Source organism: Canis aureus, chromosome 13, assembly GCF_053574225.1.
Source record: "Canis aureus isolate CA01 chromosome 13, VMU_Caureus_v.1.0, whole genome shotgun sequence".
Lineage (NCBI taxonomy): Eukaryota > Metazoa > Chordata > Mammalia > Carnivora > Canidae > Canis > Canis aureus.
In genome coordinates this window covers 48,255,141-48,282,901 of record NC_135623.1, presented here as the reverse complement: position 1 = coordinate 48,282,901, position 27,761 = coordinate 48,255,141, and the positions used below count along the sequence as shown (strand labels likewise).

At 41.5% G+C, this 27,761-nt stretch overlaps 1 protein-coding gene across 1 annotated transcript in view; it reads left to right on the top strand.

Moving 5' to 3' along the window:
* Positions 1–263: 263 nt before the first annotated feature.
* Positions 264–27,761, top strand: part of PAH (phenylalanine hydroxylase) — an 80,054-nt gene continuing 52,556 nt past the window's right edge. Inside the window, exons 1-3 of the mRNA XM_077846115.1 lie at positions 264–421; positions 6,335–6,442; positions 24,034–24,217. Of these exons, the coding sequence (XP_077702241.1) occupies positions 365–421; positions 6,335–6,442; positions 24,034–24,217 (349 nt within the window). The 5' untranslated portion in view covers positions 264–364. The remainder of the gene's footprint in view (positions 422–6,334; positions 6,443–24,033; positions 24,218–27,761) is intronic.

Here is a 27,761-nt window from a genome sequence, read left to right as displayed (position 1 = left end):
GTCACGAGCGGAGGCAAGGTCAAATGCACTGCAGAGAACCCACTCCCCGAGGCCTGCAGTCCTGGGTTGGCCAGCCCCGCCTAACCCCGGAGGCTGCGGGGAGCCTCAGCTCCGTGCAGAGCTGGCAGCCAGGTTGGGGCTCCCCTCCCGCGCCCGCAGCACCCTCCCCTCCCCCCGGGGTGGCCCGAGCGCAGCCCTGCACCCCTGCGTCAGGACAACGCCCACCGGGGGGCGTTGCCATGGACATCCTTGGAATCTGTCCTCTCCTCCAGCACCAGGTTTAAAACCTCAGCAGCACGTGTCGCCTGCAGAACTGCCCGCCACCAAGGCCCCAGCGGTAGGGACCAGGTGCACAGGGGCCGGCATGTCCGCGGAGGTCCTGGAACACCGGGGCTCCGGCAGTAAGCTCTCCGACGGGCAGGTGCGTTGGGCGGCCTGGTTGAGCCAGGAGGGAAGGGAGTTTGGGCCTCGGTGGAAAAGGGCCCGAGCAATGCAATGTGGGTGTTTCCTCCTCCCTTAGAAGCTCACGGAGGAATCTGAATTTATTTGAAGGTGATAAAAATATCCAGGAAGGCAACAGATAGCGCAGGCCCTCAACGCCTGTTCCCGAGGGAAGGACACTTGTCCTGTGCGGCTTTAAGGGAAACAGTGCTTTGATCTCCTAGAGTCTTGGATCAGAGCCGTCCGTCTCTGGGCAGGTCACTGTCCCTCTCTGTTGCCTGCTTTCTCTGTCCTGCCCTGCAGTGGCTGCATCTTAATGATCTGGAATGGGAGATGGGATTTTTCTAGATCCACTTTCCTGTAATATTCACGAAGTGCTCTCAGCCAGCTTTCAAAATGGCAAAATTGGAAGAAATTGTATCCTTCTTCAACTTCTGGAGAAAATGAGGCCTGAGGAAGTCTTAGACTTACTCAGACCTGGGGAAAGAGAAAATTAAACAGAGTGGAAGATGAAGAAGCCTTAGCCCTGAACTGGGAATGTGAGAGAATCCTAGATGTGACTGGGGATGTGCTCGGGGTGTGTTCTGTTCTCCGAGATTCATTGCCTTTTCTCTTGAGGTGAACAATTGCAGAATACACTCTGTGACTGAGTATTGCACTCCTAGGCTCTAGGGTTCAGACTGAAAGCCCAGCTCTGGGAGATAACACCGGTTTATAGACGTGTGTCATCTGTAGGATTAGTGGGAGCGATCTAGAGAACAGATAGGCAGGCAGTGGGGGGAAGGATGGTTGATGTTTTAGTACAACTAGAGAGACCACAGAACTTTGGACTGATTTTTTTTTTTTTTTTTGAGTCCTGTGAGAAAGACTTCCTTTGAAAAAGATGTGCGGTGCTTGGTAGAGAGACCTTCATGTTGAGGAGGGACAGGGCATCAAACCCCAGAAAAAATGCTGGCTCTGTCATTGTTTAGTTTCAGTGCCATTGGCAGGGGGCCCCCACAACCATGGGGGGATGGGGGTAAGTGATCTGGTTAGGGAGCCATGGGAGGTTAGAAGACTGAGAACCATAGATTGTGACTCTTGATGACTGGGGGATAGGGAGGAGCATTTAGAGCAGGCCTGGCATTGAAAGCAGGATAGTTAACTTTGCAAAGCTTCAGGTTTTTTCATTTTGAAATTGGAATAAAAAGCCCATGTCCTAGCATTGCTATAAGAATTAAATGAAATAGTATCTGTAAAGCTCTTAGCACAGTTCCTGGAGAATGGTGTCTAGCCAGAACTGGTTTGTTTACTCAACAAAATGTGTCTGGAGCATTGGCAAGAGAGATAAGCACTGAGTCAAGCACCGTGGTTGGTATAGCTACACCAGGGTGGGATCCTGGGTATGGAGTCAGGAGCCGTGAGCTCGTGTCTTTGGGCTACTAAAGCTGTGGAGTGGGGAAGTCACCCAGCTAGGAGGAAGGGGCTCAGTCTGATATCTGTAAAACTGAGGTGGTGGTGGTTGAGGGGGGGCAGTTTGGACTAGGTTGAGGGGGGACAGTTAGGATTCCTTCCGGCTCTGAGAGTCTGCAAAAAAGACATAGTTTATGCCTTCTCGAAGCTCCCGACATAGATGAACAGAACATGCTGGACATAATTCGGACATGAGCCTGGAAAGCATGTGATATGTCAAGTGCTCTACACATAACAACCCTACAAGAGCTGTTTGGTCCATTCGTTCACCCAGCAGGCTCACTGTGCATCTACTATGTGCCAGGCACAGCAGAGTTTCTGCACCAGTGAAACGTGTATTCTAGTGGAGGAGAAAAATAAGACAAAAACTAATCAGACGGACACATCATTTCATGTAGAGAAAAATGCTGTGAAGAAAAATAGAACAGGGCAGTGGGGTACAAGGTGAGGGGAATCATAGCACTGAACAGCGAAGCCAGTGATCAAATGCAGATCTCACCTCCATACCTGGGGCACTCCTGGAGAACACAGCTTCCTCCTGCAGAGATGCACTGGAATCTAGAGTATGATGTGTCCACGGCAAGATGTCTGCATCTTGTTTCTTGTCATCTTATACCGTGGGTGTGTACGCATTAATCACACCCGATTACAAGCTTCCTACCATAGCTCCAGAAAGCACTAAGATTGAAAGTGCCCCTGGAATACCTAGCTAAATCTTGCGTGTGATTTTGAAAAATGCTCTTTTCCAAAGATTACAGAGTGTATTTGTTAGATGCAACCATGGAGATTGTATTTTTCCTGTTAAGTGTATTGCCTTGTGATCAAAATTCTTTCCTTGCTGGGTGCTAGTAAAGTTATCTTTCTCTGCCCTATTTCTCCTATTTGGTTTCTGAGATACTTTTCTCTAACTTTTACCCATCCTGGGTGTACATATATTTCTAAGTCTGCTCTCATGCCTTTTGAAAACAAGATATAGATGATGAGCCTATGTTCTGGAAGAGATTTGCCCAAGGCCCCATGCTGGATCAACATGGCGACACTAGGATCTGAATCCACCCAAGGCCATACCATTTCACAAACATCCATGAGCTTTCTTTCATTTAAAGTCCCTCAAGTTTTGAAAAGGGGAGCTGTTGTCTCAGTTGGGTGTGTCACTAGGAGGCAGAAGGATGTGGAATTATTGGATCTATGTTCAAGTCCAAGCTCTGTCCCTCATTAGCTGGGTGTCCTTGGACAATCCACTGAAACTTGCAGAGCTTATTTCCTCATTTGCAAAATAATAGCACCCACCTCCTGGTGCTATTGTAAGGACTAGAGAGCTAATTACCTGTAAACTCTTGAAACAGTGCTAGTTGCTGCCAGCGATGATGTTCATTAGCTATAAAAAGCACCAAGTATGGCTCCTGGCACACAGTGGGTGTTCATTCAATGGCAAGTCCTATTATTAATATTAATAACAAGAAAGAGTAGTATCTTATCATATGGTAAATGTGAATTTGAAGATACATTTGGGAAAAGTCATAATTAAAAATAATCTGTGCATTTACCAGTGGTTTTAAAGTCTTCCATGGTTAAGAATCATCTGGGGTCTTCTGAAAATGCAGATTCTAAGATCCTACCCCAGACACTCAAATTTGATAGGTTAGGGCGGCGGGGCCCAGACATCTGCACTTGAACAGGGCATCATCCCCAGGTAATTTTGAAGTGGAGAAACAAGGAATATTCATTGAAGAACTCTGATCTAGGAAGCTTGTGGGGAGAAAGTGAAGGGGACAGATGTGGGTAAGAGTAGGCGGTCAGGAGTAGTGTTGAATACCTGGTCTACAGGAAACATGAGCTTAATATGAATATATTGCCCGTAGCAGAAGGAATTATCTAGAATGATATTTAGGAGTCTGGGTAACTGACCTGCTACCTTCCACCTGTGGGACTTCAGAGGAGTCACCCCTTCCTTTCTCTGGCATTGTGGCATCTGCCAAATACGGGGTGGAACTAGATGAACTCTAAAGATAGGGCCAGCTCTGCCAGTCAAGTGTCATGTGGGCATCAGAAGCTGAACGGAATGCTTAGAACCAGGAGGGGGTATTCATGTCAGCTTGGGAATACCGAGGTCTCCTGTAAGGAGGGAGACCCAAGAGGACTTTTGAAGGGAGCTAAGATATTTGAAAAGGGAGGGAGGAGGGTGGTGCAGAGCATTTGCTTTAAGGAGAAGCTGAAAAGACAAAGAGAAAGCTGGTTTGCTGGTGAGGTGAGTCCTGTGGGCGGAACTCGGGAGATGAGGTACCGAGATACTCCTGAATATCAGAAAGAGGTATTTTATCCGGCTGGCCATGGGGAGCCTTTAAAGAATTCTGAGCAGAAAGAGGACACAAGAGAAATTCTGTTAGGCTGGATGGATACAGATCACTAAGAGCTGGATTAGTGTGGGAGCAGTGGGAACAAAAGAAGGGCCTGACCTGACCCCGAGGGTCATTTCTGGGAAAGGTCAGTTAGGACTTGGACATACACAGGAGCAGGAAGGTGGTGGTGATGGGAGGGTTGGGGAGGGGTGCATTCAAGTCTGAATTGCCCTAGTCATAGGTGGTGGCTGTTAAGGTGTACCTGGAATGTGTTACTTTTCTTGGAGGCCAACAGAAGAGAATGTTGCCAATGGAACCAGAAATGGAAATCTTTTGTCATTTCAAGGAAACCAGGAAGGACTAGGGGCTCAGTGTGCTCTGGAGGAAGAAGAGTGGTGTCAGAGACTCCTGTGCATATCTCTGGCAGGGTTTAAAAAGGGGGAGGCAGGGCAGTGTCCTGCAAGAAGCTGTGAGTCACAGACGGATGTAGGCTGGGGTCCCATGGTGTGGGGTCCTGCCCTGGCTCTGTCGCTGACTGCATACCTAAGGGCAATTACTTACCTTCTCTGATGCTTCTTTTTGTTGTCAATAAGAGCGGACACTTGGTAGATAATAAAACCTACCTCCTGAATTGTACCAACATTCAATGAGATGATCCGAACCGAGTGCTTGTTCTAATGCCTGGAACATTATATAGACTCTTCATACATGGTAGATTAACTATACTGGAATTAAAAAAAAAAAGACAAAAAATCTGTATTCAAGAAAAATAACATCATGGTCCATTTAGGGGTATGTAACAGTTCAGTTTTCCCATTCACTGAAGCACCCTGCTGATGATTTTGGTTTTTGCCCCACACCTTTGGTTTCGGTGGAGTTCTTGGAAAATATTAATTTTTTGAATGAAAAGAACTTCATTTTGAGGGTCTCAATATTTCAGCAGGGCTTATGATGATGCCGAGTCACTGGGAGAGCTACTGGGAGAGTCATTGGGCAGGCTCTCAACAAGGCTTCTCACTGAGCTGACGTAATACCCATTCCACTAATTTCATTAACTTTCTTACAAGAGAGTAATTGTTCTGCATGGTTTTGTTTTGTTTTTCCTCCTGGTTTTAGGTACATGCTATTTATTTGTGGGTACACAGGGAACTTTAGATATTATTATAAAACTTGACTGTATAGTTTTTAAAAATTGCAGCAAACCCTGCAATGCCAACCCTAATTGCACCTTAGTTTGCTGTCATATGAAGGTGGAAAGTGCTAGATCCTTGTCATATTTTATTTAGTGTAAGACATCCATCTTCTGGCAGGTCATTTGTGTTACTTTTATGTATTTTTTGACTCTTTCAATAACTGGATATCTTAGATCCTAGCTTACAGGACATACAGCTTTCCTGAGCATGATGCTTCCCTGAGATCCTTGCCAAAGGCCAAACAATCATTCTTGTGTATTTATAATATTTCCATCATTTTTATATGTAAACTGTTCTATTGTTTTTTTTTTCATCATGTGAATACTGCTTACAGGGCTTATTATTAGCATGATTTTCTAGATGAGGAAACTTAGAAGGCCAAGCTATTTGCCCAAAGTGTTTCAGCCAGTAATTGAAAGACAGAGGACTTCAACCCAGATCTTTGGTCTCAAACACCTATTTTTAGTACTTTGTACACTGTATTTTTCAGTGTTTTCCTGAACAGTTTTTGAACTGTATTATACCATCTCTGAGGATCTCCGTGTTGTGTGTCTATTAAGCCAAATATTGAGGCCCTGAAGGATGAGGCATTGTCTTATTCATTTTCGGATCTTAGAGCTATAATGGTGTCTGGCCCTTGGTAGGTGCTCATTAAAAGCTATTGAATCTATAGGATGACCGTAACATCACTGAATAAAGGTTTCTGAAATTGAATTCTGACCTAGGGGCATCATTGAAAATATCACTTCCCTTAACTTACTTATCTTCTCCCAGAAGTTGGGTCCTTCTGTGTAGAATATATGTAGCTTATTGTATTCCAGGCCTTAACTAGAAGAGAAAGTTTATGCCAGACTCTTCCTTGAAGATTTCACAGGAAAACATTGTAATCAAGACCACTTCATCTTGTAGGAAACAAGCTACATTGAAGACAACTCCAACCAAAATGGTGCCATATCACTGATCTTCTCACTCAAAGAAGAAATTGGTGCCCTGGCCAAAGTCTTGCGGTTATTTGAGGTAAACATTCATTTCTGCCTTGGACAATGCATAGCAGACTTCTGGGTTATTTTCTAATTGAATGCCAGGAGAAGAACATGGGATCTGGAACTGAGAGGCTTGATTTTCAGCTCAGGCACTAACATTAACCAACTGTGTGACCTTAGTGAAGTCTTCCATTCTGTCAGAACTGCTGTGTCTCTATTCACAGAATCAGAATCTGTGAATCATTCAGAATCACGAGTTGTACACATAGGAAGCTGGCCATGGTTTCAGACATCTTTTATCAAGCTTTTCCTGAATTAATTACTATCTTTTTGGTATTCCCAAAGCACTTTACTTTTAAAGTGCTTCAGGCAGAGAACCTTGGCTTAGTCATCTTTATATCCTCTACAGACCAGTTTTATGCATATTTAATGTTCACTTAAGAATGAAATTAATTAGAAGCAAAGCAAATTAGGCTTTATTTTATTTTTTAATTTTTTTGTCCTGGATTTTAAGAAGGAATATTTTTGAACCAATTATTTTTTACTCTAAATTCTTTAATAAAATTATATTGCATGGGTACCTAGGTAGCACAGTCAGTTAAGTGTCTGACTCTTGGTTTCAGCTGTGGTGATGATCTCAGGGTCGTGACATGGAGCCCCATGTTGGGCTCAATGTAGAGTCTGCTTGGATTTCTCTCTCCCTCTAACCCTTCCCCACCACCTCTCTCTCTCTCTCTCTCTCTGTCAAATAAGTAAATCTTTAAAAAAATTATATATGGTGACTGAATGCATAAATCAACGGAGAAGAGACACATCTCTCATGCAGAATTCCAAATAATTTAAGTGGATACTCTATACTCAAAGAAGAACAGCATCACTCTCCACTCTTTAAGTGTGGGGGGCACAGTGTGACTTTCTTCTAAACAGGACAGGATGGAAAGGGGATGGAGAAACCAATACACAGTAGCTCAGCCAGGTGATGAAGGTCAGTATCAACAGTGATAAGTCATGTAGGTAGGAAGAACCCTTGATAGGGCTTGATAACAGCACTTTACCTCTGTGGTCTTCCTCCTCTGAAACCATAATCCCAATCCAGCTAGAAGAAAAACATCAGACAAGTCTCAATTAAGGGGCACTGTACAAAATACCTGACCCACACTCAACAAAACTATTTAGATCATCAAAACCAAAGAGTGTCTGAGGAACTGTCACAGTCAAGAGGAGGAGCCTAATGGGATATAACCTCTAAATGCAGTGTGGGTCTGGAGTGGGAGCCTGGTACAGGAAAAGGACATTAGATATAAAGGAAAAAAATTAAAATACAGTATGGTCTTTAGTTCATGAACATGCATCAGTATTAGTGCATTGGTTCTACCACACATTCCACAATAACGTACGGTGCTAATAGTAAGGGAAGCTGGGTGCAGAGTATACGAAAAATTTCTATATGTCATCTCAGTTTTTCTATACATCTAAAATAAATCTAAAATCTATCTAAAAAAATAAAGCCTATTTTTAAAAACATTGAACATGTCTATCCATAGGAGGTGGGGGGAGGGGGATGTCTGCCTGAATGAGAGCAAGCAACACAGAGAAGAAAGAGCACTTTCTGAATGACAAACTGTTCATAAGGAAAAATGAATCTGTAAGATGCTCCTATGCAACATTCTAGCCTTTGTATTATACAGTTAATCAGCATTTTCCCTCGAGAGGTCAGGCCTTAATCAGTTAATAAATTAAATAATAGTAAATTAACAGGATGTTTTCAACCTAATAAATAAACCACAAGCAACTAAATTACCAGTGCTAGCTAAAATGCACCCGGAGGGTGTGTGTGTGGTGTGTCTGTGAGTGTGTGTACTCTGGATGAACTTTTTAAAGCATTATCTAAAACTCAACTGCCATGGTCAATAAGTGGTATTATTATATACATCTACAGAGGAGGAAGTAGAAGTCACCATACCGGGATTGGTGGAGGGGCTTTTTGTCAATGTGTATTGTGGTTTTTTTTGTTTTTTTTTTTTTTTTCAAATATATTTCAGAACTTGCTCTAGACATTAGATGGATCGGCTTCCCTTCTGCCCTTCTAAACAGACTGGCAAAATGCAGAGTTAAGTTATCCTCCTTCCCATCCTCATTGAAGGAAGATAGAAAATTGAATTCTAGGGCAGCCCCAGTGGTGCAGCGGTTTAGCGCCGCCTGCAGCCAGGGTGTGATCCTGGAGACCCTGAATCTAGTTCCACGTCAGGCTCTCTGCATGGTGCCTGCTTCTCCTTCTAAGGCCTGTGTCTCTGCCTCTGCCTCTCTCTCTCTCTCTCTCTCTCTTTCTATGAATAAATGAATAAAATCTTTTAAAAAAAAAGAAAATTGAATTCTAGTGTCTGTGGAACCACAGTATATGATGTACCAGGCATAGCGGATGCTTGATTCTGTCCCCATTCAACCTGGTGGAGGAGATATGACTATGTTTTATGCGTGAAGGAAGTGGGGTTCTGAAAGGTTGAGGCATTTGTTTAAGGTCACACAGCTAACCTATCGCGATGACGGGATCCTGGATGGGCAAACCAGGAGCTCTCTCTGGTGCCCCATGCTTCTGCCCAAATACAACTGTCCCTGCATATCTGAATACTTCTGGAGGTTTTTTTTTAATGCAAATATCATGGCTCCATCCTCCTAGTCTTTGAGAGAAAGGGACCGGTCACTAGGTATTCCTTCTTTCTTTCAGATTGAAACAGTTATCAAAGTGCAAGAATAATAACTACCTACGTCCCTCTCATCCCTATCAACCACTATTAACATTTTGACAGGTTCACTTTCATTTTTTTTCTTATATGATTATGGTCTCAAACATTAAACATCAACGTACTGTTTATAAAGAACTACAGCATTAAAGATGTGTGGCAGTCCTTTCTGATCAGTCCTGTCATGCTGCAGACTTCCTGGCCAACGCAGCATTATTCTGAGTTTAGTATACTTTTTTTCTATATTTCAGTCCTTAAAAAAAATAAAATGATATCTACATTGACAAGTGCTGTGCTGTTCACACTTGTCCTGCAGCCTCTTGGGGTCGGCTCAGTAGAGCCCAGAACATGGACTCTGCAGAGACAGCTGTGGCTTTGGGAAAATTGCATAATTTCTCTGTGCTTCGTTTCCTCATAATAATACTAGCATTTGTTTCAAAGGGTAGTTGATAGGACTGAATGACTTACTGTAGGCAAAACCCTCTGAGTAGTTGCACAATTAAATATTCAGGAAGAATTGTTCTGTATTCTTTTCTGAATGCAGTGATTTTGAGATACATACATGTTGATACATCCAGATCCACTTAATAATTTCTGAAGAGTAGTTCATACACGTACCATATATTATTTATCTGTCCCCCTATTTTGGGCATCTGTGATATTTCCGATTTTCTGAAGTCATAGACAATTCTGCAGTACTTTGTTGTCGTTTTTGGTATGCAATGTGGAAATTTTGGGGGGGCATTCAATGAGTTAATCTTTATTAAACTATAAATATGAAGATCAATTATGCTTATTCTAAACAATAATGATAGAGAGCTTCTTAGATAAAAAAAGAAAGAACTACAGAAAGAAACAGACAATAAAAATCCAGCACTTTGCTGTGTACACATTATAGAGCAAAATATATGCACAAATTTTGAAAATAAAATGCTTAGCTAAATCAACTCACATACAAATACAAATTGAAAAAAGCAAGGGCTTTGCTGAGTGAAATAAGTCAATTGGAGAAGGACAAACATTATATGGTCTCATTCATTTGGGAAATATAAATAATAGTGAAAGGGAATAGAAGGGAAGGGAGAAGAAATGTGTGGGAAATATCAGAAAGGGAGACAGAACATGAAGACTCCTAACTCTGGGAAACGAACTAGGGGTAGTGGAAGAGGAGGAGGGCAGGGGGTGGGGGTGAATGGATGACGGGCACTGAGGGGGGCACCTGAGGGGATGAGCACTGGGTATTATTCTGTATGTTGGAAAATTGAACACCAATAAAAAATAAATTTATTCTTAAAAATAAATAAATAAATAAATAAATAAATAAATAAATAAATAAATAAATAGAAAAAAGCAAGGGCCTTCAAGGATAGCATTTGGAAAAGAAAAATTTAAGCTAGAATTTAATTGCTGGTCCTAAGGCTTGGACTTTTTAGTCTTATTTATTTATTTTTTTTGAGAGAGAGGGAGAGAGACAGAGAGAGAGAGAGAGAGATGATGATGAAGGGGAGGGACAAGCAGAGGGAGCCCAACTTGGGTTCCGGTTCATGACCTGAGCCAAAGGCTGATGCTTAACAGACTGAGCCACCAGGTGCACCTCAATATATTGTTTTAAAAGAAACTACTAAGTGGTCCTCTAAACTGTTAAATTACCCTGTAACATTTATGCTACCTTTAGTTTGCTGTGGGAACACTCATTTCTCTATACTTTTAAGGTTAGTTGTTTATCATTGCTTTTTAATCTTGGACAGTAGAAGGAGTAGGATGTACCAATTTATCATTTTAATTTTTGTTTCTCAGATTACAAGTGAGATGATAAGGTGTTTTTTCATATTACAGGACCTTAGATTTTATTCCTTTGTAAATTGTGACTTGTACATCCAGATTTTAAATTTTTTCTGTGGCAATTTTACCTTTTCCTTACAGATTTCTTGACATTTTATGTAATCTGAATACCTTTCTGTAGAATGACAAATATTTCCTCCCAGACTCTTTATTTTACTTGAATTTATGGTATCATAATCATACTGAACTTTTAAATTCTAATGTAATTAATATTTTCAGTCACTTCTATCCCTTCCACATGTGATCTATGAGCCCTGTCAGAAATCTTAGAAAAAGTATAAAGATCAGAAGGATGCTAGAAGACTAGAGAGAGTCCAAAGCCTTGATTTTTTATTTTTCTTTTCAAAACAAGGTAAAAAAATCTAGAATGAATTACTTAATATAGTTTGTCAACATTCAAAAGGAAATAGCAAGGACCAAGAGTCAGGCAGGGCAGGGCCATTAGAGGAAACAAGAGTAGCTCAGTAGAGCAGAGAGACTGTGAGGGCCCCAGCGTGTTTGTTGTGTATTTACATCTCTCGTGATATCAGGGTGACTGAGGTAGAAGAGCGAGTGTTAGATGGAAATACAGACAACACCCCTACATCATGTAGTTGACACTAAACCTCTGGACCATATAAAATGAAGCCAAAGATAATAAAAGGTAAAACTAATGAAAGAATCTAAACTACACTTTATGCAGTGTTTCCTAAATAATATTCCTTCGAATTCTGTATGTGAATAGGTATTTTATTAGAAGAGAGATCCAAGGGTAAATAAGTCTGGAAAATTCTCCGTCTAGATTTTGGAAAGCCATCGCACACACAAACATATTAAAGGCCCTGGGAAGCCCTACAGAGAGGGTATTTATCCAAGGTTATGGTGTCCGGTATTCCCCAAATGTATTTGGCCAGGCAGTCTTGCTCAGGGAAGGCCTACTGATATTTTGCAGGCATTAGTGTTCCACTAGATTCATGCTGTTTTAGAGTTATGAGCTCCACACCATCAGTTATAACCTAGGTTTTGGGGGCCCAAGGAGTAGAACTGTATTGGGTTAAGAGTATACTGTCTAGAACCAAACCGAGTTCAACACCTTGTTGCACTGCCTATGAGCTGGATGAGCTTGGAGCAGTTATATGACCTCTTGGTGGCTTAGTTTCCATATTTTTAAAAATAAAGGTAATAAGAATCTTTCACAGGGCTTCTGTGAAAATCAGATGAATTAATGTTTGTGGAGTGTTTGTTAGAGTACCTGACACATGGTAAGAGCGCAATAAATGTTTATTCTCGTTTCTGCATATCAGTTTTAGAGAGCCATTGAACTTCAGGGAGTCTTAAGTTCTCAGCAATGTGAAAAGGTGTTAAAGGATTAGGATTATTTGTCTTGAAGAGGGAAGATGGGGCAAGGACATATTTGAAGGGCTATTCTGGGAGAGAAATACTACTTTTTCTATTGCTTCAGAGGTAAAAGGGCAAGGTGTAGAAATCACAAGAGGCATATTTGGAATCACTTAAAGGCAACATTTCTACTGTGGAAGGGTGCCAGAAGGCATTACACAGAAGTATCCCCACTGTGAAAACAGCCAGTGAAAGGCAGGGCAGAATCTAAGCAAAAATCATGGTGTAAATAGACTTACTTGTTCTTAATAGAGACAAAGGCCACAAATCTATCCAGCTCCCCTAAGATTGGCGATGGAGGGAGAACATTCCATATGGAGAATCCTCTGTACCCTAGGAGTCCCTCACTGCAATCATATCCATGTTTTTTTTAAAAAAAGATTTTATTTATTTATTCATGAGAAACACACAGAGAGAAAGAGAGGCAGAAACACAGGCAGAGGGAGAAGCAGGCTCCATGCAGGGAGCCCAACATGGGACTTGATCCTGGGTCTCATGATCAGGATCAGGCCCTGGGCTGAAGGCTGCACTAAACTTCTGAGTCACCCGGGCTGCCCAATCACATCCATGTTTGATGACAGGACCATCCTTCGATGGCTTGCAGCATAGCAGACATGCAGCAGGGACATTTAACTACACCTTAGTACATGCTCAGAGTAATAAACCAAGGACTAAGAGTTGTGTGAACCTAGATGACCTGGACCCCTGTCCCAACTCCATATGGTGACAGCTTCATTAGCCCCTCGCCGTCAAGAGTGCCTATGGGCATCCCAACTCCTCAAACAAAACCTGAGATCTGCAGAGTGAGGGCAGATTTCCATGGTCAGGCTTCATTCCCTCCCTGGGAGCCCATCTTTTCCTCGGATGATTAGCACCAAAATCGCTGTCCCATGAAGGGAAGCTGTTACCTGCCAGTGGACCTGTGGACTTGTTGACCTCAGCTAGTAACAATACCAGAATGTAACACAATCACTTGGGTATTTATAACAGAGATACAGAAGTACTGTGTTGGCTTCATGGGGAGAGACTGAAGCAGATGTTTTCATGAACTGGGGTCAAATAGTTAGGAAGACACCAAGATGAAACTTGAAAACATGTGAACTTGAAAACATCTCACTGTCCTCAGTTGTTCTGATTTTCGGTTCTTCATGCATTTATTTAAACATTATCTGTAGCTCTCTGTATTTTTAGCCTCTACTAGCTCGTGTCCCGCCCCTTTGTGGAAAAATAGTCTCTTGAGAGTCTTTGCTGCAAGTGGCTTCGTAATAGGCTGTAAAATCAGATGTCAGGCCCCTGGGGAGGTTGCAAAGAAGAGGTCTCCCTCCCTCTGCTAGCATTCCACTAATCACCTTACTGTAAGTTCTCTAAGGAAGGGAATGAGCAAATACATGGATGGAGAGTACTGAGTTCATGGGTATTCTCAATTAGCACCGTTTACTTGATGGAGACACAGAGGTCTGACTAAGCAAGCTGCCCAAGGTTAGACACTTAACCAAAACTGCTTCAGAGGTCACCTCCTGTCTTCACGATGGACGGGGCTTTTGGAAACAAATGGAAAAGGCCCAGTCGGTATTGGCCACATTCACATCCTATGCTCTGCCTGTACCCAGAGGACCTGTGCCTTTTCTGTATCAGATATTCAGTGAGCTCATCCTCTCATATTTATGCATTCAATTAATGTTTTGTTTTTGTTTTTGTTTTTGTTTTTCTTGTTTTTTGTTTTTTGTTTTTTTTTTAGCATCCACTGCTTACAGATCCTGTAAAGGTGCTGGGGAGACTGGGGCGAGTCATGGTTGTTCTCTGCCCCTACAGAAAGGAGAGAAGCTCAGGGGCCCACAAGGCAGAGTCAGCCAGGAAGGGTTTCTTGCAGATGGAATGTTTGAGCTGACACCTGAAGGGGGTGGCCAGGAGAGAGAGGAGGGGGGAACTGAATTCCAGAACAAAGAACCACATCCCTTAAAGGCAGAGAATAAGCAAGCAGTCAGGCCGTAGAATCCTCACATCCTTTGTATCTGCCCACCTCAGAGTTCCTGGGGACAGAGGTTGGGTTGCAGGGTTACATGTAGGCAGATATGCCATGTTTACTATGTGAAGTTTGGACTTTAAGGTCCTGCCTGTAACCTCTGGGCCTGGAGAGCAGGACAGGATCTAGAATGAATCACGAGGGTTGCCTTGACCCCACTGGCCGTAGATCCAGAGCAGTCGTGAGCGGTAAAATGTCTACAGGAACACTGCTCCTTCAATCAAAATAAGAAGAGCTTTGAGCTCCATTAGGGGTGGGGAAAAAAAAGTTCTTACCACCCAGATGACTTCTTAAAATTTTCTTTAAAGGCCCTAATATGGATCATGATACAAAGAACAGCCATGTAACTCACTCCCTGCTTAAGAAATGACCAAAGTCCCTGGGCTTCCTCCCCAGATGTAGGGATTAATCTGAATCTGATATTATTCCCACCCATCCTCTTAGACTGTGCTATATATGGCTGCCCATTAGTGATGTAGGGCACAGAGTTGCAAGCTTTGACTCTTCGTAAAGTTGGAATTGTATGACGACTGTCATTCTGCAGCTTTCTCTCCTGATGATGGCATGACAAACGTTGCCATGATGATCTGCTCAGTGTTCTCATTGGTTCTCCCTGCTGTGTGTTCATGTGCGACTGTACTGCATCCTGTCCCACTGGTGGGCATTTAAGTTGCTCTCATTGTCCACCCGCACAGGTGGTGCAGCACTAACCCTCCTGCACGGGCAAGGGTTGACTACAAGGACTTCAGATTGAACACTGGTGTGGGTTTTAGCCGCTCAATCACTTAAGAGCTGGACATGTCTGAGAAAGAGCAACACAGGATATACTTTCTGAACTTTTATTATGAAATTCGATCCCACATGGTGACAATTTAAAGAGTGCCATGACCCCAATCACATGAGTTGTGATTGCTCTTTGGGAGCCCTGGACTGAAACTGGGCCTATTCTATCTTGTGACCCTTGGGGTGAGCAAAAGTATGAAGAGGAACACAAGGACACAACTGTTCTTTTCTCTAAAGAGGCCCCAGTTCTCCCCAGAGAGGAGTCTCCCCTGAGTTGGATGCAACTCCAGCTAAATGAGGGGAAGGTGAAGGGATAATCTAACAGAGACGGAGAAGACAGAGGCCAGAAAAGGCCCAGAGATTACAACGGAGATTTTTCCAGTGGGATCAAGTGTGTCCCTGAGGACGGTCTCCAGAGGGCATGAATCTGGCTGATGGTGCAGCTTGAACCCACTTGAGGAGTCTTTTCCAGGGCAGGGTGGGCAAAAATATGGTGCTCACGCCACAATTTCATCGTGTGGCCCACACTTTTCTGACGGTGTTTGATTTCCTATTCATCCCAGTGGATTTACTTCCAGATTATTGCTCTACCAGGGTGGTTCCGGGCCCTCTCACAGGACAAGATGGGCAAAACATATAAGAGGTCCCCCTTATGCCTGTGTCCCCCTCTCTACTCCTGTAACTATCATTTCTTACCCCAAATACTACAGGGGCCTCCAGACTGCTTCTGCCCTTGGCCCATGAGGCTACTCTTAAACAGACCACCTCTTTCAAAGTGTGAGTCAAGAAAGGTATCTTCTCTGCCTCATTACCCTCCATAGCTTCTTATTACCACTCTGAGCGAAACGTGAAGTCCAGGGAAGGGCCCATAGGTCCCTGTCGGTGACGGCTCACCTCATGTCCTGTTGCCCATCCTCTTGCTCATTCTGCTCCAGACACTCTAGGCCTGCTTGGCCTTCCTCAGTCATATTGTGTGCTGTCTTACCGCAGGACCCTTGCACTTGTGGTTCCCTCATACTTTTCTCTCTTGTTGACTTCAGATCTGTACTTACAAATCATCGGCTTATTTTTTGAGCTGTTCCTGTTTAAAATAGCACCTTATGGCAGCCCCCCCACCCCAGAATATTCAATCCCTCCTTCCTGCGTTATTTTTCTCCATTCAATCTGAAGATTGTCTATTCTAAAAATAAGTAGAAATATATATATTTCTACTTATTTTTCATAGTTACTGTTAATCTTCTGCTTCAAGAATGTAAGCTCAGGAAGAGCAGGGATTTTTCCCACCCTGTTCACACATATCCCAGCACCATGAACGGTGGCACATGGAAGGTGCTTGGTTGAATGAGTTGTTGAACGCTCCTGTCGGTTTACGTGAGACCAATGATTTGGGACATTCTTTTTTTTTAAATTTTTATTTATTTATGATAGTCACACACACAGAGAGAGAGAGAGAGAGAGAGAGAGAGAGAGAGGCAGAGACACAGGCAGAGGGAGAAGCAAGCTCCATGCACCGGGAGCCCAACGTGGGATTCGATCCCAGATCTCCAGGATCGCGCCCTGGGCCAAAGGCAGGCGCCAAACTGCTGCGCCACCCAGGGATCCCGATTTGGGACATTCTTAGTGAATATCTTTGATTTTCCCCCAGAAACCTCTGGAATAGGCCAGAGCTTAACTTCGTTCAAGTTTATTCTAAGGCAACAGCCTGTAGTGGTGCAAGAGACTCTCCTTTGCCAGCCTAGTCTTGTCTGAAAGTACCTTCTGCTTTTCTTTCTCCTTTTTGAAACATGCTTTAAAGAAAGAAGCTGAGAAAAATTTAGGGTAAAGCAAATAAAAAGGGAGAAACATCTCATAAAACATAAGGCATCTTGCCTCCCTGGAGAATGTATATTTACATCAAGTTGAAAGAGGCGAAGCATAATAGTAAGTCTTTACTGTATATCCATCAATGAAGCCAAAATTGTGTGAGGTGCTTTTCTCCTTTTTTATTTTCCCCCTGAGCTACGAGGTAATATTATTGTCTTTATTTTAACCATAAACCAAAGTTCAGGAGGACCAACTGTTGTGTCCAAGGGTGGAAAGCAGCAGAGCCAGAGCTTGAACTCAGGTTAGTTTCCAAAGCCCACTCTCCCCACTGTACCCTTCTCCTTTTCTCCAGCAGTGAAGCAGAAGAAGAAGGAATGGACCCTAAGCCAGAAAAGACCCAGAAGGGCAAATCCATTTTTCACCGTTGTGAATTCTGTGCATCTGTAGTTTTATTCACTAGTGACCAAGACCCTTATTTAGAAAAGTTTTCCTCAAGGATGGGAGCAGGAAGGGGTTTCTAGCTAATCCTTATTGAAATCAGAGGTTCATTTCAGTTTCTTTTTCTCTGAGTCCCCATGCTCTCTGCTCAGCCATCCTGATTAAGGTGTTACCTTGCTATCTTTTATGAGTTGATTCTGTTGGACAAGTCATGAAATTGTCTTCACAATTCCCTTCCACAATTCTCCGAGCTTCCCTTGCCTTCACTCAGATGTCTGTGATGTGGTCAACTTGTAAACCTACACAGACTCCTTTGCCTAAAAATAAAAATTAATTTACTAAAAGGTAGCTGTGATCATAATTGGGTTTGGAGGTTCATCTCTAAAGCCTCTCTTAGCAACCAAAATTATTGGTATCTAAGGATCCACACTGATAAGCTGGACAAACTCCAGTAAAGAAATTGCATGCCAAACTTGAGAGTTATTTATTAACAAATTGATTCAAATGGGAAAGAAATAGTTTAAAGAGTTTGGCGGGGTGTCCTTAGCTGAAAACTTCACTCACATTTAAAAGATAAATGTCTCTTTTCATTATAAGTCTGATATTATAACGCTTTTGGCAACTAAATAGGAGTTATACATAATCTCATAATAATTCACTTGGATGCATTTTATTCTAGTCTTTTTCTTTTTTTCTTTTGGCCCAGGCATAATTTTTTAAAATGTGTTTTAATTATCATATACTTATATGCATCCTGGGTATTTTCCCAAGTGGTTGTCATTGCAACCATTTAAGAAATAAATTTTTCATTATAAAAGTAATAAGTGTTGTTTTTAGAAAAGTCAAAGTATGATAAAAAATAGAAAGAAGGAAACAAAATTATCTGTAAATCCATCATCTGTAGACTACTACTGTTAACATATTTTGGAGTAGATTACTGACATGGCTTTATGCATGTTGTTGTTACTTGTTTTTTTTAAGATTTTATTTTTTTGTTTGAGAGAGAGAGAAAGAGAGAGTGAGTGGGAGAGAGCATGCACTGGTGGGGATTGAGGGCCAGAAGGAGAGGGAGAAGCACATACCCCCAGGACCCCGGGATCATGACTTCAGCCAAAGGCAGAGGTTCAACCAACTGAGCCACCAGGTGCCCCCTTTGGTTTGTTTTTTATTTTAATTGACGTAAAATTGACATACACCTTGTCAGTTTAAGGTGAACACCATAGTAATTTGATATTTTTAAATTTTTCAAAATGATCCCCACCAGAAGTCAGGTTACCATCGTCACCATCCAAAGTCATTACCATAGTATTGACAAAGTCCCTGTGCTGTACATCACATGCCCATGACTTATTTTCTTTGTAATTGGAAGCTTCCACCTGTTAATCCCCTTCATCTATTTCTCCTGCCTCCCAACTCCTACCTCCTCTGGTAACCAACATTTGTTTCCTGTATCTATGAGTCTGTTTCCATTTGTTTTTTTTTTTGTTGTTGTTGTTGTTAGTATTTTAAATTCCTCATGTAAGTGAAGCCTTATGGTATTTGTCTTTCTCTGTCTGACTTATTTCACTTAGCATAATACCTTGGGTCCATCATGTTGGTACAAATAGCAATTTTTTTTCTTTAGAGTTTTCTTTTTTATGGCTGAGTAAAATTCTACACACACACACGCACACACACACACACACACACACCACATCTTCTTTATCCATTCACCCATTGATGGACACTTAGGTTGCTTGCACAATTTTGGCTATCATAGTGAACATAGAGATGCATGCATCTCTTCAAATTGGTGTTTTTGTTTTACTTTTTTCAGATAAATACCTGGAAGTGGAATTGATAGACTGTATGGTAGTTCTGTTTTTATTTTTTTGAGGAACCTCCATACTGTTTTCCATAGTGGTTGCACCAATTTACGTTCCCACCAATGCTATCCAAGTTCCCTTTTTTTCAACATCCTTGCCAACACTTGTTATTTCTTGTCTTTGTGATAATAGCCAATCTGACCAGTATGGTTTTGATTTACATTTCCTTGATGATTAATGATGTTCAACATCTTTTTATGTACCTGTTGGTATGTCTTCTTTGGAAAAAATGTCTATTCAAGTCCTCTGCCCATTTTTTAATTGAGGTGTTTGTTTTTTGATATTAAGTTATGTAAGTTCTTTATATATTTTGGATACTAACCACTTATTGGATGTACGGTTTGCAATTATCTCCTAGTTGCTTTTTTTTTTTTTTTTTTTTTTGGTGGTTACCTTTGCTATGCCAAAGCATTTCAGTTTGATTTAGTCCTATTTGTTTATTTTAGCTTTTGTTGCCCTTGCCTGAAGAGATTGGTTCAAAAAAATACTGCTAAACCCAGTGTCAAAAAGCTTATTGCCTATTTTTTTTTAGGACTTTTATGGTTTCAGGTCTTACATTCAAGTCTTTATTTTGAATTTATTTTCATGTATAAGATAGTGATTTAGTTTCATTCTTTTGTATGTAGATGTCCAGTTTTCCCAGCACCGTTAATTAGGGAGACTCTCCTTTTCCCCATTATATATTCTTTCTCCTTTGGCATAGATTAATTGACCATATATGCAAGGGTTTATTTCTGGGCTCTCTCTTCTATTTCATTGACCTATGTGTTCATTTTTTATATATCTTATTTTATTTAAATTCAGTTAATTGATGTATAGCATATCATTAGTTTCAGATGTAGAGTTCAGTTATTCATCAGTTGCATCTAACACTCGGTGCTCATTACATAATATGCCCTCCTTAGTGCCAATCACCCAGTTACTCATATGTGGAATTTAAGAAACAGAGGATCATAGAGGAAGGGAGGGGAAAATAAAATAAGATGAAATCAGAGAGGGAGACAAACTATAAGAGACTCTTAACTTAGGATCTATGGGTTGTTTTCGTACCAGTACCATACTATTTTGATGACTATGGCTTTGTAGTATCATTTGAAATCAAGGCATGTAATATTTCCAGTTTTGTTCTTCTTTCTCAATTTCTTTGGCTACTTATGGTCTTTTGTAGTTCCATACAAATTTTAGGATTCATTGTTCTAGATCTGTGAAAAATGTCTTTGGAATTTTGATGGGGATTGTATTGAATCTGTTGAGTGCTTTGGGTAGTGTGGGCATTTTAACAATGTTAGTTCTTCCAATTCATGAGCACAGTATACCTTTCCATTTATTTGTGACTTCTTCAATTTCTTTCATCACTGTCTTACAATGTATAGGTTTTTCACATCCTGGTTAAATTTATTCCTAAGTATTTTATTCTGCTTGAGGTAATTGTAAATGGGATTGGTTTCTTAATTTTTATTCCTGATACCTCATTATTAGTGTATAGAAACACAACTGATTTTTGCATGTTTATTTCCTCTTCCACAGTTTTACTGAATTTTTTTTTTTTTTACTAGTTCTAGTAGTTTTTTGGTGGAGTCTTTAGGGCTTTCTATACGTTGTATCATGACATGTGCAAAGGGTGATAGGTTTACCTTTTCCTTTCCAATTTGGATGCCTTTTATTTTTTTTTTCTTGTCCAATTGCTGTGGCTAGGGCTTCCATGTTTTGTTTTGTTCTTGGTCTTAGAGCAAAAAATTTCAGCTTTTCACTGTTGAGTATGAAGTTAGCTGTGAGTTTCTCATATATGGCCTTTATTATGTTGAGGTATGTCCCTTTTATGTCTGTTTAGTTGAGAGCTTTTGTCATAAACGGATGTTATATTTTGTCAAGTTGATTTTTCTGTGTCTATTGAGATGACTGTGTGATTTTAATCCTTTGTTTTGTTAATGTGTTAATGGTATATAGCGTTGACTGATTTGTGAATGTTACTTGCTTTTCATTGGTGGCACATCTCCATTGAGTGATTCCACTATAATTCTCCTAATCATTCCCCTATTGTGGGAGTTTAATTAGTTTATAAATTTTGGTGAATTTTTTTCCCCATAAGTTAGATCTCCAGAATTATAAAAACTGAGTCATGGGGCATATGCTGTTTTATGGCTATTCCTAAAGTAAGAGGCTTCTCTCTGGAAGTGCTTTTGTGAAGGATGGAGTGTGGATGTTGAACACAACCATCAGTCTGTCTTCCAGGCTTTTTGCCACCTCCCACCTTTCTCATCCCTTACACCACCAGCTGTACTCTTGCCAATGAGCATGCCAGAGGTGTGTCCACTCTTGGTTCATGGCCTTGCTGTATTTTCTGCTCTACATGAGGCAGGAATTTATTATTTCTTCCTTTAAACTTTCACCTTAGGTAAATAGCAGGTGGAACTTACCCCTTCTCTTTCTATCTGAGCCAAGAAGGATGACATTGGTCTTTGCTTTGTTTAGGAAATTACCTCTGTTTGTCTGGAAAGCTTCAGAGCAACTGTTATCTCTCTGATCTTACCTCCTCCACATACTTTTTCTCTCTTTAGTTGGGACCCTCACATTGGGCTACCTAGTCATCACTGTCAAGGGTGTATTTCTGCAGTTGGTGCCCATAAACAATGGTTCCATCATGTGCCCTTGGGGATTATGCAGAAGAGAGTGTGGCAAGAATACCTGTGTGAGGTTACTTATTATTGTGCTTGCTATACTCAGGGGTTTTCATTTTTAGTGCTTTGCACATAAGTAAATAATAATGATAAAAGCTGATGTTTGTAGAATCCTCACTGTATCCCTGACAGGGAAGGCATTGAACAAGGTCAGAATACCAGTAACTTTCTGGCCACTTCTGGCAAAGCACCATCATCTCTGATTTCATGTTTTACAACTTAACCTACTCACAGAACATAATTCTAAACTATGAAGTGATAATCAAAATTAAAAGATGTCATCATTTTAATTATCCATGTTTTCTCTTCAACTGTATGCCCTTAACAATCAAGGAGAAAATGCACTTCCTGGAGCACCTGGATGGCTTAGTTGGTTAAGTGTCCTACTTGAGTGATTTTGGCTCAGGTCATGATCTCGGGGTAGTAAGAATAAGCCCTGTGTCGGGCTCCACACTGGATGTGGAGCCTGCCTGAGATTCTCTTTCCCTCTCCCTCTGTCCCTCCCTCCTCTTAAAAAAAAGATATACTTCCTGAACTATAATATTGATGAATTTCATGTTTTGGAATTTTAGAATTAGTCGAGTTAGATTTCTTTTCAGGGTACATTTTGTTCATTTAAATGTTTGGGACAACCTCTATCATTTATTTGTTTTAAGAAACTATAGAGCATATTCTTGGCTTTTCTCACAAAGAATGGCTCTGTCAATGAAATCAGACTTTCTGAATGAGAAGCAGATGACTACCATGCATTTAAATTTGAGAATCAAAATACATAAATGATTTTTTTCATGACAAAATTGATGATAGCTGAAACATCACCAGCCAAAGACACTAAAGTTGAGGAGCTATAGTATTGTATTTTTTTTTTGTTTTTGGCACTTAATAAAACCCACATATACATGAATCTTCCCATCTCAATTAGGCCTTGTGTGTCTACCCTATTTAGTACTGCAGCTTGTCCTTGCTTTCCCCCAGGACTGGCTATAACCTTCACTTGCTCTGCTTTGTGTTTTTCCCCTTGGCCTTGTTTTATCATAACCATTACAAAATAATACAGAAATCAGTTATCTTTTGTTTGTTATTTATCTCCCACAACTTAAATGTAAGCTTTGTAAAGGAAACTATCTTGGGTCTGTTTTTTTCACTGATATATATCAACCACCTGGGTTGATCAGTACCTGGAAGATACAACATATATTTTTTGCATAATCTGAGTGAAAAGTAATTGTATAAAAATATGAATGGTAGCTATACTAGCTAATTTTCATTGAGCATTTACCATGTATCCGAGGGTATGTATACATCATCTCTACCAATGCTCCCAACAAATTTATGAAGCAGGTATCATTAATATCACCAAATTACAGACAGGAAAAGGGAGCTTTAGAAACATGAAAGTAAATTGTTTAATCTTATAATCCATATGAGAACTTTGATATAAACCCAATAAGCCTGACTCCTGGGGACTCTATTTAAGCTGGGCAATGTTGCTTCTGTGTTATTAACTTACTGAGATATTATTATTATTGAGATTCTAGAGGATTTCATTTGGGAAAGAAGGTTTCCCTATGTAAACATTTTTGACAACTGCTTCCCTAGATATATGAACCAAACCAAAGTCTTAGGTTTGCAACTCTAGGCCTTTAGATGATTTACATGTGATTAAATTCTGTAGCATTTGCACTATTTCCCCCACTTTTGTTGCTTGGTTTTGTAAGGAAAAGTAAACAACTTTCAATACTTTAAGGACTTCCTTCTTTATATATATATATATATATATATATATATATATATATATATATCCTGTTCCTCCTTTCTCTGTGTTTTATTGTGTTGTTTTACTTTGGTTGTGTGTGTGTGTGTGTGTGTGTGTGTGCTTGTGTTTCAAGTAGGCTCTATCCTGGGCATGGAGCCCAATGTTGGGCTTAAACTCATGACTTGAGATCAAGACCTGAGCTGAGATCATAGTTGGATGCTTAACCAACTGAGCCACCCAGACACCACCCTAGTTTCGTGTATTTGTCTGTGTTAATTCCAGTGATTTTCTCCTTCACACTCCCTATTCTCTTTTCTAGGAGAATGATATAAACCTGACCCACATTGAATCCAGACCTTCTCGCTTAAAGAAAGATGAGTATGAATTTTTTACCTATCTGGATAAACGTAGTATGCCAGTCCTGGGAAACATCATCAAGATCTTGAGGCATGACATTGGTGCCACTGTTCATGAGCTTTCCCGGGATAAGAAGAAAGACACAGGTAAGAAACAGAGGGATTCTACAACACAAGCAACTCGACATTCTCATCAAAAAAAAATACTAGAAAAAATAATATCTACCACTGCAGGGGATTAAGCTACAGAAGGTATGTTAGGGACCTAGAGGAGTACGTAGCACATTTTAGACATTTAATATTTTTTTTCACTTCTTCAAGATAGTTATTTCTTATATTAATAATTTTCTTTCTCTTGCTGCAATTTTATATATTTTAAATTTTAGCAATCATGAATAAAGCTATTATGAACATTCATGTGCAGGTTTTTGTGTGGACATGAGTTTTTAGCTCCTTTGGGTACTTAGGAGTGTGATTGCTGAGATGAACTGTTTTTCCCCCAAAAAATAATCAAAACACACTTTTTTCTACTGTAAAATCGAAAGTTTTTTTTTCCCCCCAAACAGTGAAGACTTTGGATCAAGGGGGTTTCAAGCTCTGTAGCTGAAAATAACATTCTAATTGGCAGAGATGTCTTAAAATGAGGAAAGATGTGGGTCTTCCCTTTGCACAGGCCATTGAAACATTTTCTAAAAGATACCCCCAAGGCCTTCCCAGCAGATCTCTTCTCTTCCTGCCCTTGTCCTCCTATGGCTATCACCAAGACAAGGAAAGTTTATTCCTGGATTTTGCCCCTGCAGAGTGTGGAGAGCCAAGCACACGGGCTCAGGTCACTGAGGGGCAAGCACTTGGAATTCCTCCTCAGATCAACCCTTATTTGCCTTCCTTTCCTTCCACCTCCCAAGCTGCTTTGCTGATGACCGCCTTCTCTTGCTGTTCCGGCCACCTGCTCGCAACAGGAACTGCAGGCCCTCAGGACAAAGGGCCTGCCGGATCTTGGGGCAAACTCTGCCTCTGCTTGGAGCAGGTGGAGGCTAGGCCAGCTGGGGTCCTGGGGTAGGAAATCAAAGCAATTGAGCAGACAGGCAGCTCCTTGGGGAGCCAGGAAAGATGTATGTAGATCAGCTAAAGGGCGGGTAGCCTGAACTGGAGGCTCAGAAAAGAGGTTCTTAATGGAGATGTGCAAGAATAGTTAGGACTCCAGAGGTCCGGAACCAGAGAGTACTACACTTGGTGTGACTTTGGGCAAATGACTGACCTCCACGATCTCCCACTGCATCAAATGGGGGTAACAAGAATCTACCTTGTAGGATTGATGAAATAACACTGGTGGAACATTGGGAACCCTGTAGAGTCTGTTTAAGAATTTAATAGATTTCTCTATTCTTACCATTATCATCATTGTTATGATAAATCATGACCCAAGCACAGAGTCATGAAAAGCCAACCTGTACACAACAACTTTTTCTGAGAGTCTGAGAACTGGCAGATGACCTCAAAGGTCCTACAGCCCAACAGACTCCTTAATATTTCATTGTAAAAAATCAGAGGCCATGACTTGCCTTCAGGCACAGAGTAAACTCTGTGTGGTTGTGGGTAAGCCTGTGTCAAGCCACCCCGGTGCAGCATACATCGCGGTAGGAGCTGGGGGGAGAAAGTCTCAATACTACCCTTTTGGAGGCTGCAAGGGCAACAAGACACCCCGGTGAATATAGTCTAGGGACAGGTGTTATGATGAGGGCAAAGTGATGGAATCTGGCAGAGTGTTGACATTTGAAACAGTTGACATTTGAGCTGGTGAAGACAACACTGGTAGGTCTAACCCTTGAAAACAACACGTGTCTCATTTTATTTATTCAGGTTGTTGGTCATCCCAGTGCCTACTGGCTGCCCCTATCTGACACAGCTTCTGGACCCCCGTGTCCTCAGAACAAAATAGTGGCTCAGGGTGCCCACAGTTCTGAAACAGTACTGTCATGCCACTGCAGAGAAGGGTGGCTCTTTGGATTTCTCAGTTTTGTGAACTGGAGTGTGGGCCCAGAAACAGATCTTTATAGGGAAAACAACCATCCCTTTGCAGAGTTGTTCTTTCCATGGAACTCAGTGGGAGAATGATTAGAGGAAGAAAAGCATCATGGTAGACCTGAACCTTTGATTCTTTCACTCGACAAAGTGCCCTTTCTTTTGAGGGGCTCAGATCTCAGGAGTGAGTCTGACAGCAGGTTGAAGTGGGAGATCTGAACCCCTTGAATCAATTAGGCTAAACCACTTTCCACTCTCATTTTTAAACCATTCAAAAGGCCATGTGGGTGATAGAAAATGAAAGTTTTCAGTTTCTTAATTGCTAAAGTTCCCCACCCAAAACAGCTTAAGGGAAGGTTAATTATGGTGACATGTTAAAGAAACCTCAACCTTCTAAAATGCCTCCTGGAGGAGCTGATGTGACTTTAATAGGATTTTAATCCAGAGAGTCTTTTGAATACTTGAGGTCTATTCTCTTGCTACCCTCTCTCCTGAGGACCTCAAAGCCTTCTTCTACCCAACATGAAAGAGCATTAATATCTTCCATCGATCAATCTACTAATCCTTTTACCTTTCCCTTTGAGTCTTCTGCATGACATTACGTTTAGAGGGGGGATGGAAAATCCCTACATGGAGGCAGATTGCAGGCAGGAGAAGCAGACGGACAGAATGTCTTGGCTAGACAGAGGTCTAGGATTATCACCTTTTGAGAAATTTATCCAATTGGAGCTATTTTCCAAGAGCAAATGGACATCTGGTGGATTTTGTTCAAGTTGTGGTAATTATAAGAGTCCTGCGGTAGAGGCAAAGGGAGTCCAAAGTGCCAGTATGACTATATTTTCTGTGGGGAGTGGAAGGGCTGTTTATATATTTATTCATCTTTCTGTCTGTTTATCTGTGTTTCTATCTGTCTGGCCTGGGAGCACTTAGGATTTTGTCTTTTTTATTTGTATCAATTCCTGAAGCAATGATTTAAGGGAAAAAGTTATTGTGAAGAGACAAGAGCAGCATCATTACACTCATTCCTTTCTCCTTCCCACCCCACCCCCCGCCCCTGTCTTCCGGCCCCCTTGCTGCTCCAGCAGTACTGCCAGGATGGGCAGGGCGCTGAGAAGGCTGAGGCTTCAGAGAAGTTATGGGGGGAGGAAGGATAGAATTCCTTGGAGGAGCCTGAAAAGCCCCTGGGGTTGTGGGCAAGATGGTACACATGCGTGAGTTTCAAAGAGGTCATGGTTCCCAAGGAGGTGAGGACCCTTAGAGAAAAGCTGCTTAGGGCTGTAGGGGCTCCAGATGGCTGGGCCACCCGTGCCTATCTTTCCTCTCTCCCTTCCTCTGTGCTTCCATTCTTGCTGCCCTCTTCCCTTTGTCCTCTTCTTGGTTCCACATCTTCTCTTGTGTGTTTCACTTTGCCCCAGTGACATCTCTCAGTGCTGAAGGTGCACGTGGCTCTGGGTCTGCAGGAGACCAAGGATCTGCATGTTTGTAAAAGGATTGACAGCCTTTTTCAGTCTACCTGGATGCTTGCTGGGTGTGTGGATGTTGTCCTAAGTCATGACAGCTGGGGATTAAACTTCTGTTTCAGCAGAAAGCTTTATGGACACAAGCAGACCCTCGGCTAAGAGGATAAGCCAAAGCAGGGGGGTGTGTACCAAGCCCAGAGTTGGAAACG